The 16788-nt window shown below is 35.0% G+C and overlaps 1 protein-coding gene across 7 annotated transcripts in view; it reads right to left on the bottom strand.

The window, feature by feature from the left end:
* Nucleotides 1-16788, bottom strand: part of AP3B1 (adaptor related protein complex 3 subunit beta 1) — a 265282-nt gene that overhangs the window by 194567 nt on the left and 53927 nt on the right. For all 7 annotated transcript variants that reach the window (XR_013362344.1, XM_077867315.1, XM_077867294.1 and 4 more), the window contains 3 exons: nucleotides 4808-4903; nucleotides 4034-4194; nucleotides 362-428 (listed from right to left, as the gene is read on the bottom strand). Coding sequence is in view for 6 of the 7 variants with exons in the window: in XM_077867315.1 (XP_077723441.1) it covers nucleotides 362-428; nucleotides 4034-4194; nucleotides 4808-4903 (324 nt within the window). In the remaining variant the exon portion in view is untranslated. The remainder of the gene's footprint in view (nucleotides 1-361; nucleotides 429-4033; nucleotides 4195-4807; nucleotides 4904-16788) is intronic.

The raw sequence follows: 16788 nt of genomic DNA, 5'->3' as shown, positions 1-16788 counted from the left end.
CCTCTCTCTCTGTGTCTCTCATGAATAAATAAATAAAATATTTTTAAAAAATAAATAAATAAAAATCCTAAGAAATCGTTGCTTGAAATAAAAACTTTGCACTCAAAGTAGTTAACAATTTAGCCACAGATTTTTTTCCCAACTTGTTCTTCTTCAGACTCCAATGAAGAAATATGTAAGTCTAAAATTCTAAATACAATACTTCTCTTTATAAACATATTTTTATTCAAAGATTTAATGAACTCCATTAATACTTATACCACTTCAAAGTCAGTAAGAATAATTATACCACATATACAACAGCAAAATACTATGCAAAGAAAACACAATTTTATTTTGACACAAAGAGGTTATCACTTACTGTGCTTTTATCTTTTAGAAGTTTTTCAATTACTTCAATTAACATTTCCTTCTGCTCTGGATCAAGGCTAAAACATAAAAAGAAAAGGACATACATTAAGTTTTTTCCCTTTAATTCTAATTTTAAATGAAGTAAATCATTTCAAGAATATTAAGAAAACTTTTTAGGGGAGAGGGAGAGCAAGAATTACATAAAGATAAAAAGAAACAGGGAGCCCTGAGTGGCGCAGCGGTTTGGCGCCTGCCTTTGGCCCAGGGCATGATCCTGGAGACCCAGGATTGAATCCCACGTCGGGCTCCCGGTACATGGAGCCTGCTTCTCCCTCTGCCTGTGTCTCTGCCTCTCTCTCCCTCTCTCTGTGTGACTATCATAAATAAATAAAAATTAAAAAAAAAAAAAACAATTCTGAAATAAAATGGGACGCTTTACTCCCAAATGTGTCCTATCTTTCCCTTCAAAGTTCATATTAATTTAACCCAGACACTAATACCATTAAAGAAGTATTTAAATATCAACTTCACTTCTAAAAAATAGTTGGAAAAATCTTTAAAAAGTAATTACAAGTAGATAAATGATGAATTCTGTTTTTAACTAAGGAAAAAAAGTAATAGGACAGCAATGTTTTTTTACTATGGATACATAATGGTCAAAAACAAATAAAGAGAATTCCCAAGTAAAAATCTGGTATCATTTCAGTTCAGTAATAGAGACACGCATTACAAAACCTGCCATCTAAAACCAAAACAATATAAGCAAAGGCTTACATATACAGAATTAAGAAATGCATCCTATTAGCAGCTCTAAGCACTGAAATATTGGTAACAATATAATTTCTTCGTAAAATGGAATTCAACTACTGTCCATTTACTGTGAAGCTTAAGAATACAAAGACAAATAAGACAGTCTAATGAAATCCCAAACACAATCATACCCTATAGTAGAAATATGTGTAAGAGAGGACAAGAATAAAAAAAGCACCAGTGGAGGCAGAAGGATTATGGAGAACTTCTCAGAGGAAGTGACATCTCAGATGAATTTAACAATTCAGCTTTAAGTGAAGAAAAGAGATTTTTTTCTAGGTTAACACTAAACAGACAGTCCTAAGTTAAAAACATTTTATGTAAGGACACCTGGATAGCTCAGTGTCTGCCTTCGGCTTGGGGCGTGATCCCGGGGTTTGGGATTAAGTCCCACTTTGGGCCCCGTGTGGGGAGCCTGCTTCTCCCTCTGCCTATGTCTGCCTCTCTCTCTCTCTCTCTCTCTCTCTCTCATGAATAAATAAATAAAATCTTAAAAAAAATTTTTTTTGTAGAGGACTAAGAGGCAGTACTGAGCTACTAGATTATAAATTCCAGGCAAGGAGAGTAAGGACTGGGGCTGGAGAGGTAAAGTGGGGCCCAGTGATGGACTTTTAATCTGTCACAGCGAGCTTGGATCTTATTCTGCAAGTATACAGCAAAAAAAGATAGTGAGTGAAAAGCATATCTGACAATTAACTTAAGAAAATGTACTTTTTACACACTTATATAAGTTTATTGCTGACCATTATAATTATCTGAACAAACTTTTTAATTCTTTCAAATTCTAGCTACAGTCTCCCTTCTCCCAGCAGTCTTTTCCTAACTAATCCCACTTCCTTCATTATATCTTTACATTATGAAGCCCTACACAATAATCTTTCAGCCACATCCTATCAGTCATGGTTAGTATGCATTTCTATATTTATAGATTGTTTTTAACCTTTCATTATCGTTTATTCTGAAGAGTTTTCTGTAATTATCTTCCTAAGGATTTCAGAAAAGTTACTGATGTATCTCACCTCAGTGAGCCTAAGGGCTAGAAGGAACATCACCATCTCCCTCACTTCCCAGATAAGGGAACCGAGGCCCAGGGAGGCCAAGGGACTTGCTGGCAACTCACATGGCAAGAATGGCAAAGCTGGCACCACAGAGAAGACAGTGTGCTTTCCTCTCTGCCACAGGACAGCCCTGGGTGCCAGCCGCCATCCAGCGTGCCAGTGCACAGTGAGAATGATAGACAAGTGGGTGGACAGAGAGACAGGCAAATAGGTACGTAAGTATTACAACTATGAACAAGAATGGCTGGGAATAGCACACCTGTATTTTACTGTCTTTTTCAATTGGGAAAAAGAGGGAACACCTTATATTTATAGAAACGCATATGCTAGTATCTTATTTAACTTGCCTTTAATTATTTGGCATTGGTTTGATTTTTTTCCTCGAATATATGATAATACATCCTCTACCATTTTCATACATCTTACACATACGATCCAACACCAAAACACAAAATGATCTTGATAAAAGCTTGTGGAATCAATGGTAACAGAAAATAACACTAAATTATTATAGATAATTATTTTATTTAGGCTTTTTATCTAGGCTTTTATTTAGGCTTTTTATTTAGGGTTTCCATAAGGATTAAGCCACTGTAGGATATTTTAATAAATATTATACAAATATGGTATGGTGCTGTATTTTAAAATTCATTAAAATAGCTCTATAAAAGACGACAAGGGAGGGAACATCAGGGCCAAGATTGGAAGAAAGGAGAACAAAGTGAGTTGATAAGTATTTACTCCAAAGATACAAATGTAGCGATCTGAAGAAGCACCTGCACCCCAATGTTTATAGCAGCAATGTCCACCATAGCTAAACTATGGAAAGAGCCCAGATGTCCATCAATACATGAATGAATAAACAAGATGTAGTATACCCCCCACACAGACACACACAGAATACAACTCAGCTATCAAAAAAAGAAGAAAAAAGAAAGAAAAGAAAGAAAAGCAAAGAAAAGCAAAGAAAAGAAAAGAAAAGAAAAGAAAAAAAGAAAGAAAGGAAGAAAGAAAGAAATCTTGTCATTTGCAACAATGTAGATGGAACCAGAGGGTATTATGCTAAGCAAAATAAGTTAATCAGAGAAAGACAATTATCATATGATCTCACTCATGTGGAACTTAAAAAACAAAACAGGATTATAGGGGAGAGAGGAAAAAATAAAATGACGAAATCAGAGAGGGAGACAAACCATAAGAGACTCAATCATAGGGAACAAACTGAGGGTTGCTAGACAGGAGGAGGGGAAGGAATGGGGTAACTAGGTGATGGACATTAAGGAGGGCACTTGATGTAATGAGCACCGAGTATCATAAAACTGATGAATCACTGACCTCCACCTCTGAAAATAATGTTAATTAACTAATATATTAAATTTTTTTTAAAAATTAATTTTTAAAAAATAAAAGAATTAAATATAAATTTAAAAAGAACAAAGTTCAGAGACTAATACACTTAAGATTCTACCATACAATAAACAGGAAAAAAATCTTCATTTTCTAGTAAAATACGTGTATGTGTACATGAGAGATATACTATATAAATGAGAATTCAAATTCCATTCATTTTTAAGTTATAACATCTGTAAATTATCACAGGCCCTAAAAGGCTTACAAGTAAAAACCAGCATAGGGTCTCTATAACCAAAATAAAGTTAAAGATGTCTAAAGAATGTTTGTGGGGAGAAAAACTGTCACTGGGTTTACTTAGTATGAGGACAGACTGACAGTAAGAACTAATAAAATAAGCCTCCATAGGCTGTAACATTCCACATACCATTAGAGATCATTGGTATTATTAACAGAGCACCTACCTGTACAATTTCTGTATTGCATGGGCTGCATTCTTCCTAACATATGGTGATAAATCAGCAGAAGCCTCCTTAATAGCAAGCATCATAATGGGTACAATAATTGGTACTCTAATACTTGACAGAACTCTCAAAGCACTTGCACGGATTAGTTGATTTGGATCCTAAAAACAGTATAAAAATATTCATCAAGATTTCAAGTTCAATATTTCAAAGATATTTTTATGACAAAATTAATTGGTATGCACAGGGTACAATATAATAATAGGAAAAAGCTACTTAATTTAAAGAATCAGTATATGGAAAATGGGTAAGTAAAAAGAGTTAAGTAAATCTTTATTTCCCTGAATAATGTTTGAACAAAAAAAGTAACGGTTATAATTCTAGTTGATCATTCATTACTAAACATGTTTTAGTAATGGGTTTTTTGAGTTTCACAATCATAAAATGCTACAGGTTATAAACTTTATCTTTAAAGTCATGTCCCTTCATTATACACTTTCAACAACTAGTTGGTATAATGATGAAGAGTTCTTTGATGCACGATAATGATTAAATAGGACATAAAGGAACATACAGAAAATGAAACACAGGGAAAGGTTTAATTAGTTATATATATTATTTTCTAAGGACACTGAATAGGCAAAGTGAGAGACCTTTCAACTCTTTTCAAAACACTACTGTGTCATTTAGATTATTACTCTACTTCTTTAAGTAACACACCTTCAACTCTCCACAAACCTCGGTAGCTATTTGCTGGTTCACTCTATTATTTACCTTCAGAGCTCGCTGAAAAGTGCTTATGGACAAGAGTGCCAGATCCTGCTGTTCTTCAGCATACCGGACCAGGTAAACATATACTAACTTCTTGATCTGTTAAAAAATAATAATAATAATTTAATCCTAGCCAGAGTGAAAATTAAAAATTGAATGGTTTGAATGCCAAATCCATTCTCAACTTTCCTAAAGTAAATAACTGAATAGCTTATATTGTAATATAAAGATAACATATTGTAGGATAATGAATGGCAACAGAAAAAGCTTGTAAAATAAGCATTTTAATAATCTGATCTATAATAGCAACATCCTATCAAGGTGTTCTGTAGTAACTCCAACAGGTCTTAAGGGCTAACTTGTTTCAAGCTTATGCACTCCTTGCTTGCCGACTTAAGTAAGTCCCTTTGTAGATAAACTAACCTATTTATTCCTTCAGATCTGCAGACCACCGGCCTTGAGGAGGGAAGGACCAGACTTCCCCAGGAGAGGAGTCCTGCCCACACTGGTATACAATTGCTGCTGATGCCATCAAATTTGTTCAAGGTCATGTCCATGATTATCCACCTGGGCACCACCTTCCCCTGCAGGTAGCCAGCCCACCTCCAGCCCGCAATGTCCCACATCTTCCCCCTTTAAAACCTTCTGGCTTTGTCTGGACAGGAAAGACAGTCTTTGGGATATACGTCCACCACAGTCCCAGGCTGCCAGCTTCCTGAATAAAGCAACTTTTCCTTTCCAACCATCACTGTCTCTCTATTGATTTTCAAGCAGGGAAGCAGGTGAACCTGAGTTCAGAACCAGTGGTCTGGTAACACTACCTCCTGAAGAAAATAAAAAAATCCCTGAGCAAAACTCAAACAAGAATATTAAAATATAACTGAATTGTAAAAATACTTTCAAAATGAGGGATACAAATACTAGAAATAATTTGGGTTCTGTTCACTAACTATATAGTATTTGAATTTAATTTCTTTATCAATCAAAAAATTTCCTTATCAATCAAAAGGTGCTGGAGTCCCAACTCTGATTGTATGGTAATATTACATTCCAATATATATTACATGATATTTTTAGCTCAGTAAGAATAAGATATTACAATAATACCAATTTAATGTAATAAAAATTCTACAAGATTGGAAGCGTCTTCTAAAAATGGTTATAAATGGCAATTTAATCGCTAAATCTATACTAGAATTATGAACAGAAAAATTAAATAAAAATTAGAATTTCAGTTGAAATTCATCAACTGCTTCCTTCTCACTGCTCATAGCCTCTTCCTTCTCAGTATCTTTATTTTTTTTTTTTATTTTTTTTTTATTTATTTATGATAGTCACAGAGAGAGAGAGAGAGAGAGAGGCAGAGACATAGGCAGAGGGAGAAGCAGGCTCCATGCACCAGGAGCCCGATGTGGGATTCGATCCCGGGTCTCCGGGATCACGCCCTGGGCCAAAGGCAGGCGCCAAACCGCTGCGCCACCCAGGGATCCCTCTTTATATTTTTTTATATTTTTTTTTTCCTTCTCAGTATCTTTAGATACCAGCGCCTGATTGTGTATGTCTCAGCAGATCTAAAAGTTTACGGATGTTCAAAGAGCACAGGAACTAGGGGAAATAGCTGGAAATAGGAGGAATTGATTCTGGAAAGGAAAGAGAGTACTAACCAGGCCATACTTTATGCCATACTAATCAAAACTGAACTTCTATAAGGATAACTGCCATGGCCTTCCTTCCCTTCCCTTCCCTCATACACCAATTTCCTTTGACACAGTGTAGTTTTGTCTCGTTTTTCTTAAGTAAGCTATAGGCCCAATGTGGGTTTGAACTTACAACCCCAAAATCAAGAGTCACATGCTCTACCAATTAAGCCAACAATGTACCCTAACAGCATAGTTTTGAGTTACTTCACTATCCTGTTTGTTCTTTCTGAACTTATTCCAATTTGTCTATATACTTTCAGTGTAGTACTTCAAACTACAAATGAAGTTTAAGGAGAACAAACAAGTTTAAGGCCATGTTCCATGTGAGGGGCTTCCACTGATACAACTAATTCTTAAACATAACAATACATCTTTTCTAAATGTAACCATTTACTCAAACCATACTTGAGTAAATGTTCTGGTGAGGTTTTTTTCTTTTAAAAAAAAGGCAAGATCTAACATTTATCTATAAAAACTGTCAACATCTTAAATTCAATATAGCATGGCACCCTCTTAGGATAATTTTAGATTTTAACTTGTATTTCAATCTATTTTGATATTCTTTACAATTTTATAAGTACAAGTGAAAACTTAATGAGCATACTTTCTATATCTGCATTAATATTTATTTAAATAGCTAAATATACCATGTTAAGTTGATACCAATCCATTCTTCTACACTGTATGGACAGGGTTATAAGTGAAAGTTAACAAAACATTTATTTCCAAATACTCTTTCATAGTGAATGGATCAATTAAGTCTTAAAATTAAAACTTAAAATATTAGGGCAGCCTCGGTGGCGCAGCGGTTTAGCGCAGCCTGCAGCCCACAGCGTGATCCTGGAGACCCCGGATTGAGTCCCACGTCAGGCTCCCTGCATGGAGCCTGCTTCTCCCTCTGCCTGTGTCTCTGCCTCTCTCTCTCTCTCTCTCGCTCTCGCTCTCGCTCTCACTCTATCTCTCATGAGTAAATAAAATAAAATATTTTTTAAAAACTCTTAAAATATTAAAACTCAGTACCCAATGCAGTCTAGAATCTGTCCCAAAATTCCTTTCCAGTCAAAGAGGAATAGTCAGTGCCCAAATATAACTTGCATTTTTTGTCTCAATCCCCCAAGTTCTGATAATCATATCTTCAAAAAGCAAAAATGAGGGCAGCCCGGGTGGCTCAGCGGTTTAGTGCCACCTTCAGCCCAGGGCCTGATCCTGGAGACCGGGGATCCAGTCCTTCGTCAGGCTCCCTGCATGGAGCCTGCTTCTCCCTCTGCCTGTGTCTCTGCCTCTCTCTCTCCCTCTGTGTGTGTCTCTCATGAATAAATAAATAAAATATTTTTTAAAAAAAGCAAAAATTAAACAATAAAATGTCCATCAAAGATGAATAGTAAAATAAATTACAGGACACCCATATAACACTATACTAGGCAGTCCCTAAATAGATTTAAGTAAATCTGTACTTGACATTAAAAATGTCTTTGTAAAATGTTTAAAGGTACAAAACAGTATGTATTATATGATCTCACTTCTATATTAATAAAAAATACACATATATAGTACTAACTATGTGCAATTAATTCATTTTAAATGAACAATTCAATGAGCAGGTATTATTACTCCTATTTTACACATGAAGAAACTGAAACACAACAAGGTTTAGTAACTTGACCAAGAAAGCACATCTATTAAATGAAGAACCAGATTCAAACCTAAGCATAAGTTAAGAAATCTATTTATTAAAATGTTAAGAGTGACTATACTTGAGTGGTAATATTATCCAGCGACCGTCACTCTCACTCTTTACATCTTTATTATTTAATTTTTTTACAATGAATGTTAATTTTGTGTTCAGATAAAACAATAAAGACATTTTTACTTTGGGGTGAATCTCCTCTTCCAGATCTCCTCTACAGCAGAATAGTATTTTCTCTGATTATAAAAGTATTTTAAACTGTTTCATTATAAAAAAAAAAATCTCAAACCGAAAATATGTCTAAGTTTATATATTTCTATAAAGACAGCTTTTTCTATATCACTGATAAGATGCAGCCACTGAAACTGTTTTAAACCTCTTCAAAATGTCAACAAAAAGCCCAAGCTAAATGAACAAACTGCCAGTCAACCAATCTGTGACAGTCCCTTACTTTGGAACATTAGCCTATCAGGAACAAACACACTCTTAAAAAAACAAAAAAAAACAAAAAACATACCTCTGAGTGCCAATCAATCAACAGCTGTTTCACCCAAGTGATCACATAACTACAGATGATATCAACCCACTAAGGCCACTGAAAGTCCACAAACCCTTTCAATGTTCACTCAGAACAAGCAATCTTACACAAGAATACACGCAGGTTCCAAAACTATGGATACTACTATGTAAGACGGCAACCATATGATCCAAAATCTACCCAATGTTTTAGATTATATTTAAATGGAAATATAAAGTTTTTCATTACAGTTCAAGAAACATGTATCTAATTGAGATATAGACAGCTTTCTCCACAACCAAATTTTTAAGTTCTTAGGATTATAACAGTGCCAAAAAGCAATTAACATTTGCTAGCTGACTGATTTATAGCATTTTCAATAAATCAAATCAATACACAGATGCATTTTTAAGTTAAGATATTTCTCAAATTCACCTTAGAATCAACAAGAGGTTACTTAAATACAGGAACCATTCCTTAGTCATCTGTCTATGCTCAGGACTAATCACATGCCTGGCATATATAGTAAGATTTCAATAATTAGCTGAACAAAAACATCACAGCCCAATGGTACACTAAAAAAATGTAATAAGACATTTTCCATTAAATTGCAACATCAGGAATCTACTTTACCAATAGTTATAATTCACCAAATAGATGCCTAAAAAACATCAACATATGAAGAAATGATGGGTATTACAAGGATTGCCTCCAGTCTTTAACTTGTGGTTTTTGTTTTTTTTTTTAATTAACCATTTAAAGTATTCTTTCTCCTTACTAATTACATTCAGATCCAGGCTACCGTTCTCTGAAAAGTTTCCAAAGAAAATGGGTTAGAATGCACCCATCCCCTCATCCTCCTGTGATTTATTTCTCAGCAACACCTTTATTTACCAAGTAACTGTACAGCCAACTTTTAAAGCTGAATTATGAACTCCAGAATATATCCAGGGGTTTATATTGGCAATACTGAAACATTCAGATCCACAGCTGAGCTAGCAGGCATTGCTATAATTACTCACTATTGGAGAAGGATTTTTGTGACTGTTATAGCAAAAAGCATAACAATATTAAATCACAGAAGGTTGCAAAACACCAAATTTGTTCTAGTTCTGTTATAAGAATCAATCAATATTGACCACAAGAGGCCTATGCACCGACTGGCTGCAGGTGTGCAGAGAAAGCCTAGTTTCCTTGAAACCATTCTGTGACCAGAAATGGGAGTACTTAAAGCTCCGTGACTACACCATTCTCTGATCAGTTACCTTCATTCAATGTTACAACACTCCTTGCTGTAAAGCTAATCATAGCAGAGCCCCAGTAGGCTGGAAGAACACAGGCAGACCTGTTTAATTAGTTTATCAATACTAGTACATCAAACTTCATGAGTTATTGACTAAATCTTTGATTATTTTTGCACTATAACCAGTGATTGCTTACTAGGTAACTTTTGGTATCATTTGACATCAAATGGAAGATGACGTACAGCTTAACTGTGTGTCTAAGGCAGCATGTACTAATAAAAATGAAATTTTGCAGTTGATAGGAATGAAACATCAATTCTCTAAACATAAATTTTAAGCTTATGTCAGTTTTCTCACATTAGAAGATTAAGCATATTCAAAAAATAAGGTATTTCAAGAACAAAAGAAATCCAACAAATAGACCATTAATTATGTTTATAGTGATATTTTTGTTGCAGAACATTAGGCAGTATATGAGAATCTGAGTATAAAGGGGAAAGATGAACAAATAGGGAAGGTCTACTATTATAACTACTAAACAGTACAAACAGCTTTGAATGAAAAATAAATAATATAGAATCTTCTGTTTACAAGAAGACTAGATGTCCAGGGGGAACTAGTTAATTTATTGCCAATTTCTAAGGACTTGCTCATTTCTATCCATCTCTAAGACATAAAAATATTTATACCAATGCCAGATACCTCCCAAAGGATAGCTAATACCAGATGTTGACATGGGGCCAAAATCACTAAGGCAAAAGGAAGAGGAAGGAAGCCTCAAATAAGAATGGCTTTGAAAGGGGAATGGTCTAAGATGGGTTCTGAAGCTAAGACTCCTGACTTTGGATTCTGACTCTTAAACTTAATAGCTGTGTGACTGTGGTCAGATTAATTTTACCTCTCTGTTACCTTGACCTTGTATATAAAATATGGGAAACGACAAAATTAACCCTACAAGTTATTTGTGAGGATAAAATGAAAATATATGTACACACAGCTTCTTTTAAGTGTTAGCAATCATTGTTGCTACCAAAAGACTATTCCTAAAATACTAAGACAATAGCTTTACCTATATCACACAATTTTTCTGAGTCAAATTTCAATTTTTTTCAGATATCTGCACTTATATTAGAGGCCATAAAGCTACATCAAATTAGAAGCCAGACAGCAGGGGCACCTGGTTGGCTCAGTCAGTTGAGCATTTGCCCTCGGCTCTCTCTCTCTGTCTCTTTCTCTCATATAAATAAATGAATAAAATCTTAAAAAAAAAAAAAAAAAAAGCAGCAGCTCAGACAGCATGACCATGATACATCAAAGAGTATTTACCTATTCAAATTATCAATTCAGAATTATAAATGGTAACAAGCGCATAAATATTGTGCTTAATAAATATTAAATTAATGATGACTCAAATTTGCAAATACTAGATTACATGTTTATTCTACATTTCTCTTATTAATTGGACTCTTAGAAGGAACGGTCTGTCAAGTTATTTAAGTCCAATTTAAATGAATTGAGTGTTTTGATTTTAATTGACCCAAGTTAGTGAGCTTATTGATGGCTAATCATTTAAGTAGCAAAATTCACCTATCAAAAATATATAATGTGGGATCCCTGGGTGGCGCAGCGGTTTGGCGCCTGCCTTTGGGCCCAGGGCGCGATCCTGGAGACCCGGGATCGAATCCCACATCGGGCTCCCGGTGCATGGAGCCTGCTTCTCCCTCTGCCTATGTCTCTGCCTCTCTCTCTCTCTCTCTGTGTGACTATCATAAATAAATAAAAATTTAAAATATATATATATATATATATAATGTATGCATTATCTAATACAAAAATTAAGTATACTTTTAAAAGTATCTAAAAATGGGCTTAAAGTACTTATCTCTAAAATGCTATAACAAATTATTCTAATAAAGTTAAAATGGTGATGGGAATTTTTTTCTATATATGGAAATGTGTACTCTAGAAATTGCATATACTCCCACTTTTACTTTTCCAGATTTTGAATACATAAATCCAAGATTATATAAACTAACAAAACTTATATGAGAAAAAACTATTTAAACTACTAATTGACATTAGAGACATACTAACATCTAATCTACTGTCATAGTGCTAAAATAATAACTAAGAGTCTACTTCACATCAATCTTGTATTTATATTATATAACAACTGAAGTGTGACCACACTGACTTATTGCTCTACTTAAAAAATTCTACCATCATTCTGAAGTCAAGATTATTTTATTCAGGGGTGCCTCAGTGGCTCAGTCGGTTAAGTGTCTGCCTTTGGCTCAGGTCATGATCCCAGGGTCCTGTGATAGAGTCCTGCATGGGGCTCCCTGCTCAGCAGGATGCCTGCTTCTGCCTCTCTCTCTGCTGTTCCCCTTCTTGTGCTCTCTCACTCTCCATCTCTCTCTCAAATAAATAAACGTCTTAAAAGAAAAAGATTATTTTTAGTCACTCTTATTTTTTCCTGTACCTACGCAATCTTTTCATTTTAAAAATGCTTTGTTTTTAAAACTAAAAATACGTAAGCATTGACTATAAAATTGCTAAAGATATATGGCTCACTCAATATATTCTGGCCATAAAGCACTTTAAGACTCTGCTATAGAAGTTTGATGTAGAAGTTGGAAAAGATGATGTGAATTTTCAAGTATGTATAGGTATATACAATTGTCAGGTATAAACTGACAATTCCACAATCAAAGTAGGGAAAACTGAAACAAATGTTTCATTTGTTCAATAATGTTTCATATATTTTTAAGGCTTTAGAAACAGCTAAGAGATTTTTATATCAAGCTATAATTTAATAATAACTGAGAGACCTCATTTACTCTCCTACCTTGAACAGAAAATCAAGAGAAAAAATAGTTTTCATATGCTGGACAATAAGCAGCACAGTACAGTGAATCCTCAGAGGGAAAAGCTGAGGGGAGTGCTACCACAGAGGGTAATAAACCTACCAGCACACAAAGGGTAACTCAAACAGAATCCAGAAGATTCACTGTACTTAGGAGACAGATATCAAAAGTTTAGAGGCCAAGGCTGCTAGAATTTGCAGAGCAGAAAAACAACTGGAAGGAAACTTCAGAGATAGAGAGCACACACACAGCAGAGGACCTCCACCAAGTCTTAGACTAAGCACTGATATGTATAAGAGTGAGATGAAACTACCTGAGGCCGGACCCCTCCCCCCCCCCAAAAAAAAAGGCCAACACAAAGAACACAGAACACCAAAAACAAACACTGGGAAAAGGTAGGCAGAATAGATCTCAACGATCACAAAGAACTAGGAATAATTAATGTTCCTAACAGCCACAGAGAAAATATCTCATAAATACATGAATTTTTTAATAGAATCCTAAAAAAAAGTATTACCTTAGGAGTGGGATTAACCTAGACTAAAAATATTTCTGTACTACCTAATAAAGTTTAAATGTATGCTTTGCAAGAATGAAATGATTCCATATAACTTGACTGTGCACCAAAAAAAAAAAAAAAACACAATTTAAAGGAATACAAGATCCAGCAACTGATAGCATAAATTTCATATTGTTTAACATGTAGTTAAAATTTACTAAGGATATTAAAAAATTAGGAAAATATGAATTATAACCATGAGAAAAATCAATCCACAGAAAAAGACTCAAAATAACAGAAAGAGCAGAGGGACTCCTGATCTTGGAGTCATGAGTTTGAGCCTCACATTGGCAATAGAGTTTACATAAAAATAATATCTTTTAAAAAAAGGCAGAAGGATTTTATAACTATTATAAATATGAGCCATATGCCCAAGAAAGCAGACGAAAATATGAGTATAGTAAAAGAACTACAAGACATGAAAGTGATCCAATGAAACAACTAGAGATGAAAAATATAAGAGCTAACATGATAAATACAGTGGAAGAGATTACAAATTAGGCGCAACAAAAGGAAAAGTCAGTTAACTTGAGTATACAGCAATAGAAATGAAGCACAGAGAGAAGACTGGAGGAAAAGAACAAACCATCAGTGACCTATAGGACATCAATTAGTCTGCATGTGTACTAGAAGTGCCAGGAGAGAAAGGAGACAAAATATATTTTTAAAAAACTAACGGTTAGGGATCCCTGGGTGGCTCAGCGGTGTAGCACCTGCCTTCAGCCCAGGACATGATCCTGGAGTCCCGGGATCAGGTCCCACATCGGGCTTCCTGCATGGAGCCTGCTTCTCCCTCTGCCTGTGTCTTCTCTGCCTCTCTCTCTCTCTCTCTCTCTCTCTGACACTCATGAATAAATAAATAAAATCTTTAAAAAATAAAAATAATAAAAATAAAAAACCAATGGCTGAAATGTTACCAAATTTTAAAAAAATCATAAGCCCACAAATATAAGATGCTCAACAAACCTGAAGGAGGATGAGGGGGAAAAAATGCCAAGGCATATCAAAATAAACTTTAAAACCAGTGCTAGAGAGAAAACCTTAAAACCAACAAGAGAAAAGAAAGACATTGTGTGTGTAATATACACACAATGAAATGGAGATTAACAATGACAGGAAACTTGCAGGACAGAAAACAATGAAATATATATATTTTTTAAGATTTTATTTATTTATTTATTCATGAGAGACAGAGAGACTCTGTCATGATTCATGAGAGGCAGAGACACAGGCAGAGGGAGAAGCAGGCATCACACAGGGAGCCTGATCACTCCAGGATCGCGCCCTGGGCTGAAGGCAGGCACTAAACCACTGGGCCACCCAGGGATCCCTGAAATATTTTTTAAATACTGAACAAAAAAGACTGCAAATCTAGAACTGTAAATTCTACTAGGCAAAACATTTTCAAATGTATGCAAAATAAAGACTTTTTAAAATAAAACCTGAAAGAATTCATTACCAGCAAAACAAGAAATGTCCTCTAGTCATAAGGAAAATAATATCAAATGTGGTATTTCGAAGGGATGAAGAGGGTCACAAATGGTAAACATGAAAGAATACAAAAAGACCTTCAGGGAGTGGGCAGTTCTATCTTTAATAGATAACTGCACTTCTGGTAATTTTGGAATAAAATTGTACTGGAACAATCTCCCACAGAAAACTAAAAAAACTACTTATTACAAAAGTAGTGTGGGCCCTGGTGGTGAAACAGCAGCAGATAGACTCTGGTTAGGAGTATATGCTCAAAGGTGATAAGAAAGAGGGCTGTGTAAAATCCCATTCCCATGGCTTTCTGATGAGGCAAAATGAGTATTGGATGAAATCCAAGTAGAGGCACTGATGTGTCCAACCAGTCTCTCTGGCCAAAGGAACAAAAAAACTGAACCTAGGAAAATTATGGCCCCTGAAAAAAATAGGGGAATCCCACCACGGAGAGAGCCAGAGATGGGCTCCTCAAGCAGTCTCTACCCACATCTCTGTCTAACTCCTGAATCATGCAAGCAGAGAATAGACTCAAAGCAGCTCAGCAAAAGACAAAAAATACAAAATGAGGCCAAAGTTGCTACTTAATAGAATTTCCAATATGAACCCAGTCAAGGTAACTACCTTCAAAAATACCACCTGTGGAGGAAAAATAAAAGAATATAGAATCTCTGTGATTTAATATAACGTCAAGAACAGAGCTCGAAATTACCCAACATAATAATATCTAAGGAGGGGCACCTGGGTGGCTCACTGGTTGAGCATCTGCCTTGGGTCCAGGTCATGATCCCAGAGTCCTGGGATCCAGTCCCACATCAGGCTCCCTGCGGGGAGCCTGCTTCTCCCTTGGCCTATGTCTCTGCCTCTCTCTGTGTCTCTCATGAATAAATAAAAATAAAATCTTAAAAAAAAAAAAAAAGAAGAAGAAGAAGAAGAAGAACTAAAGAAACGGAATACTGGAATACTGTGTACATATTCATAAACACAAGAAAATCAACGAAATGCAAATTGAGATAAACAAGGTACTGGAACCAGCAGACAATGATTTTAAAACTGCTATAACACTTACTCTTAGGTAAAAGAAAATGTGCTCTCAATGAATAAACCAAAGCTCAGCAAAAAAAAAAAAAAAAAGAACTAGAAATTCTAAAATGAAAAAAACCTCACTGAATGCACTGAACAATCAAATGAAAATGGCAGAAGAATGAATAAGTGAATTGGAATGGAAAACAGATGAATAAAAATCCAGTGTGACGAAAACAAAAAAGACATAAGAAAACCAAAACAAAGCTTCATACACTATTAGACAATATGAAAAATATAATACATATGTAATTTAAATATCAGAAGAAAAGAATGGACCAAAATATTATATGAAGACATTATGGCCACATTGATGTTTCTAGTAGCATTATTTACAATAGCCAAGATAAGGAAGCAGCCCAAGTGTCCATCGACTGACAAATGAATAAAGAAGAGATGGTGTGTGTGTGTGTGTGTGTGTGTGTTTAATATTATTCAGCCATAAAAAAAGAATGAAATCTTGCCATTTGCAATGACATGCATGGAGCTAGAAAACACAATGTAAGTGAAAATTTCGAAGTCAGGCAGAGAAAAATACCCTATGATTTCACTCACATGTGGAATTTAAGAAACAAAACAAACCAAGAGAAAAAACAAGAAACAGATTCTTACTATAGGGGAAAAAAAATGATGGTTACCACAGGGGAGGTGGGTAGGGGCATGGGTTAAATAGGTGATGGAGATTAAGGAGTACACTTGTCGTGATGAGCACAGGGTGATGTCTGGGAGTGAATTATTATACTGTACACCTGAAACTAAAAAAAATAAAATAAAAAGAAGAGAAAAAACAGCCAGAATTTCCCTAAGTTTGATCAAAAGCAAAAATTCTTGGATCTAAGATATTA

This window comes from Canis aureus, chromosome 2, assembly GCF_053574225.1.
Source record: "Canis aureus isolate CA01 chromosome 2, VMU_Caureus_v.1.0, whole genome shotgun sequence".
Lineage (NCBI taxonomy): Eukaryota > Metazoa > Chordata > Mammalia > Carnivora > Canidae > Canis > Canis aureus.
The sequence above is the reverse complement of the archived record's forward strand: the minus strand, read 5'-3'. Positions and strand labels throughout refer to the sequence as shown.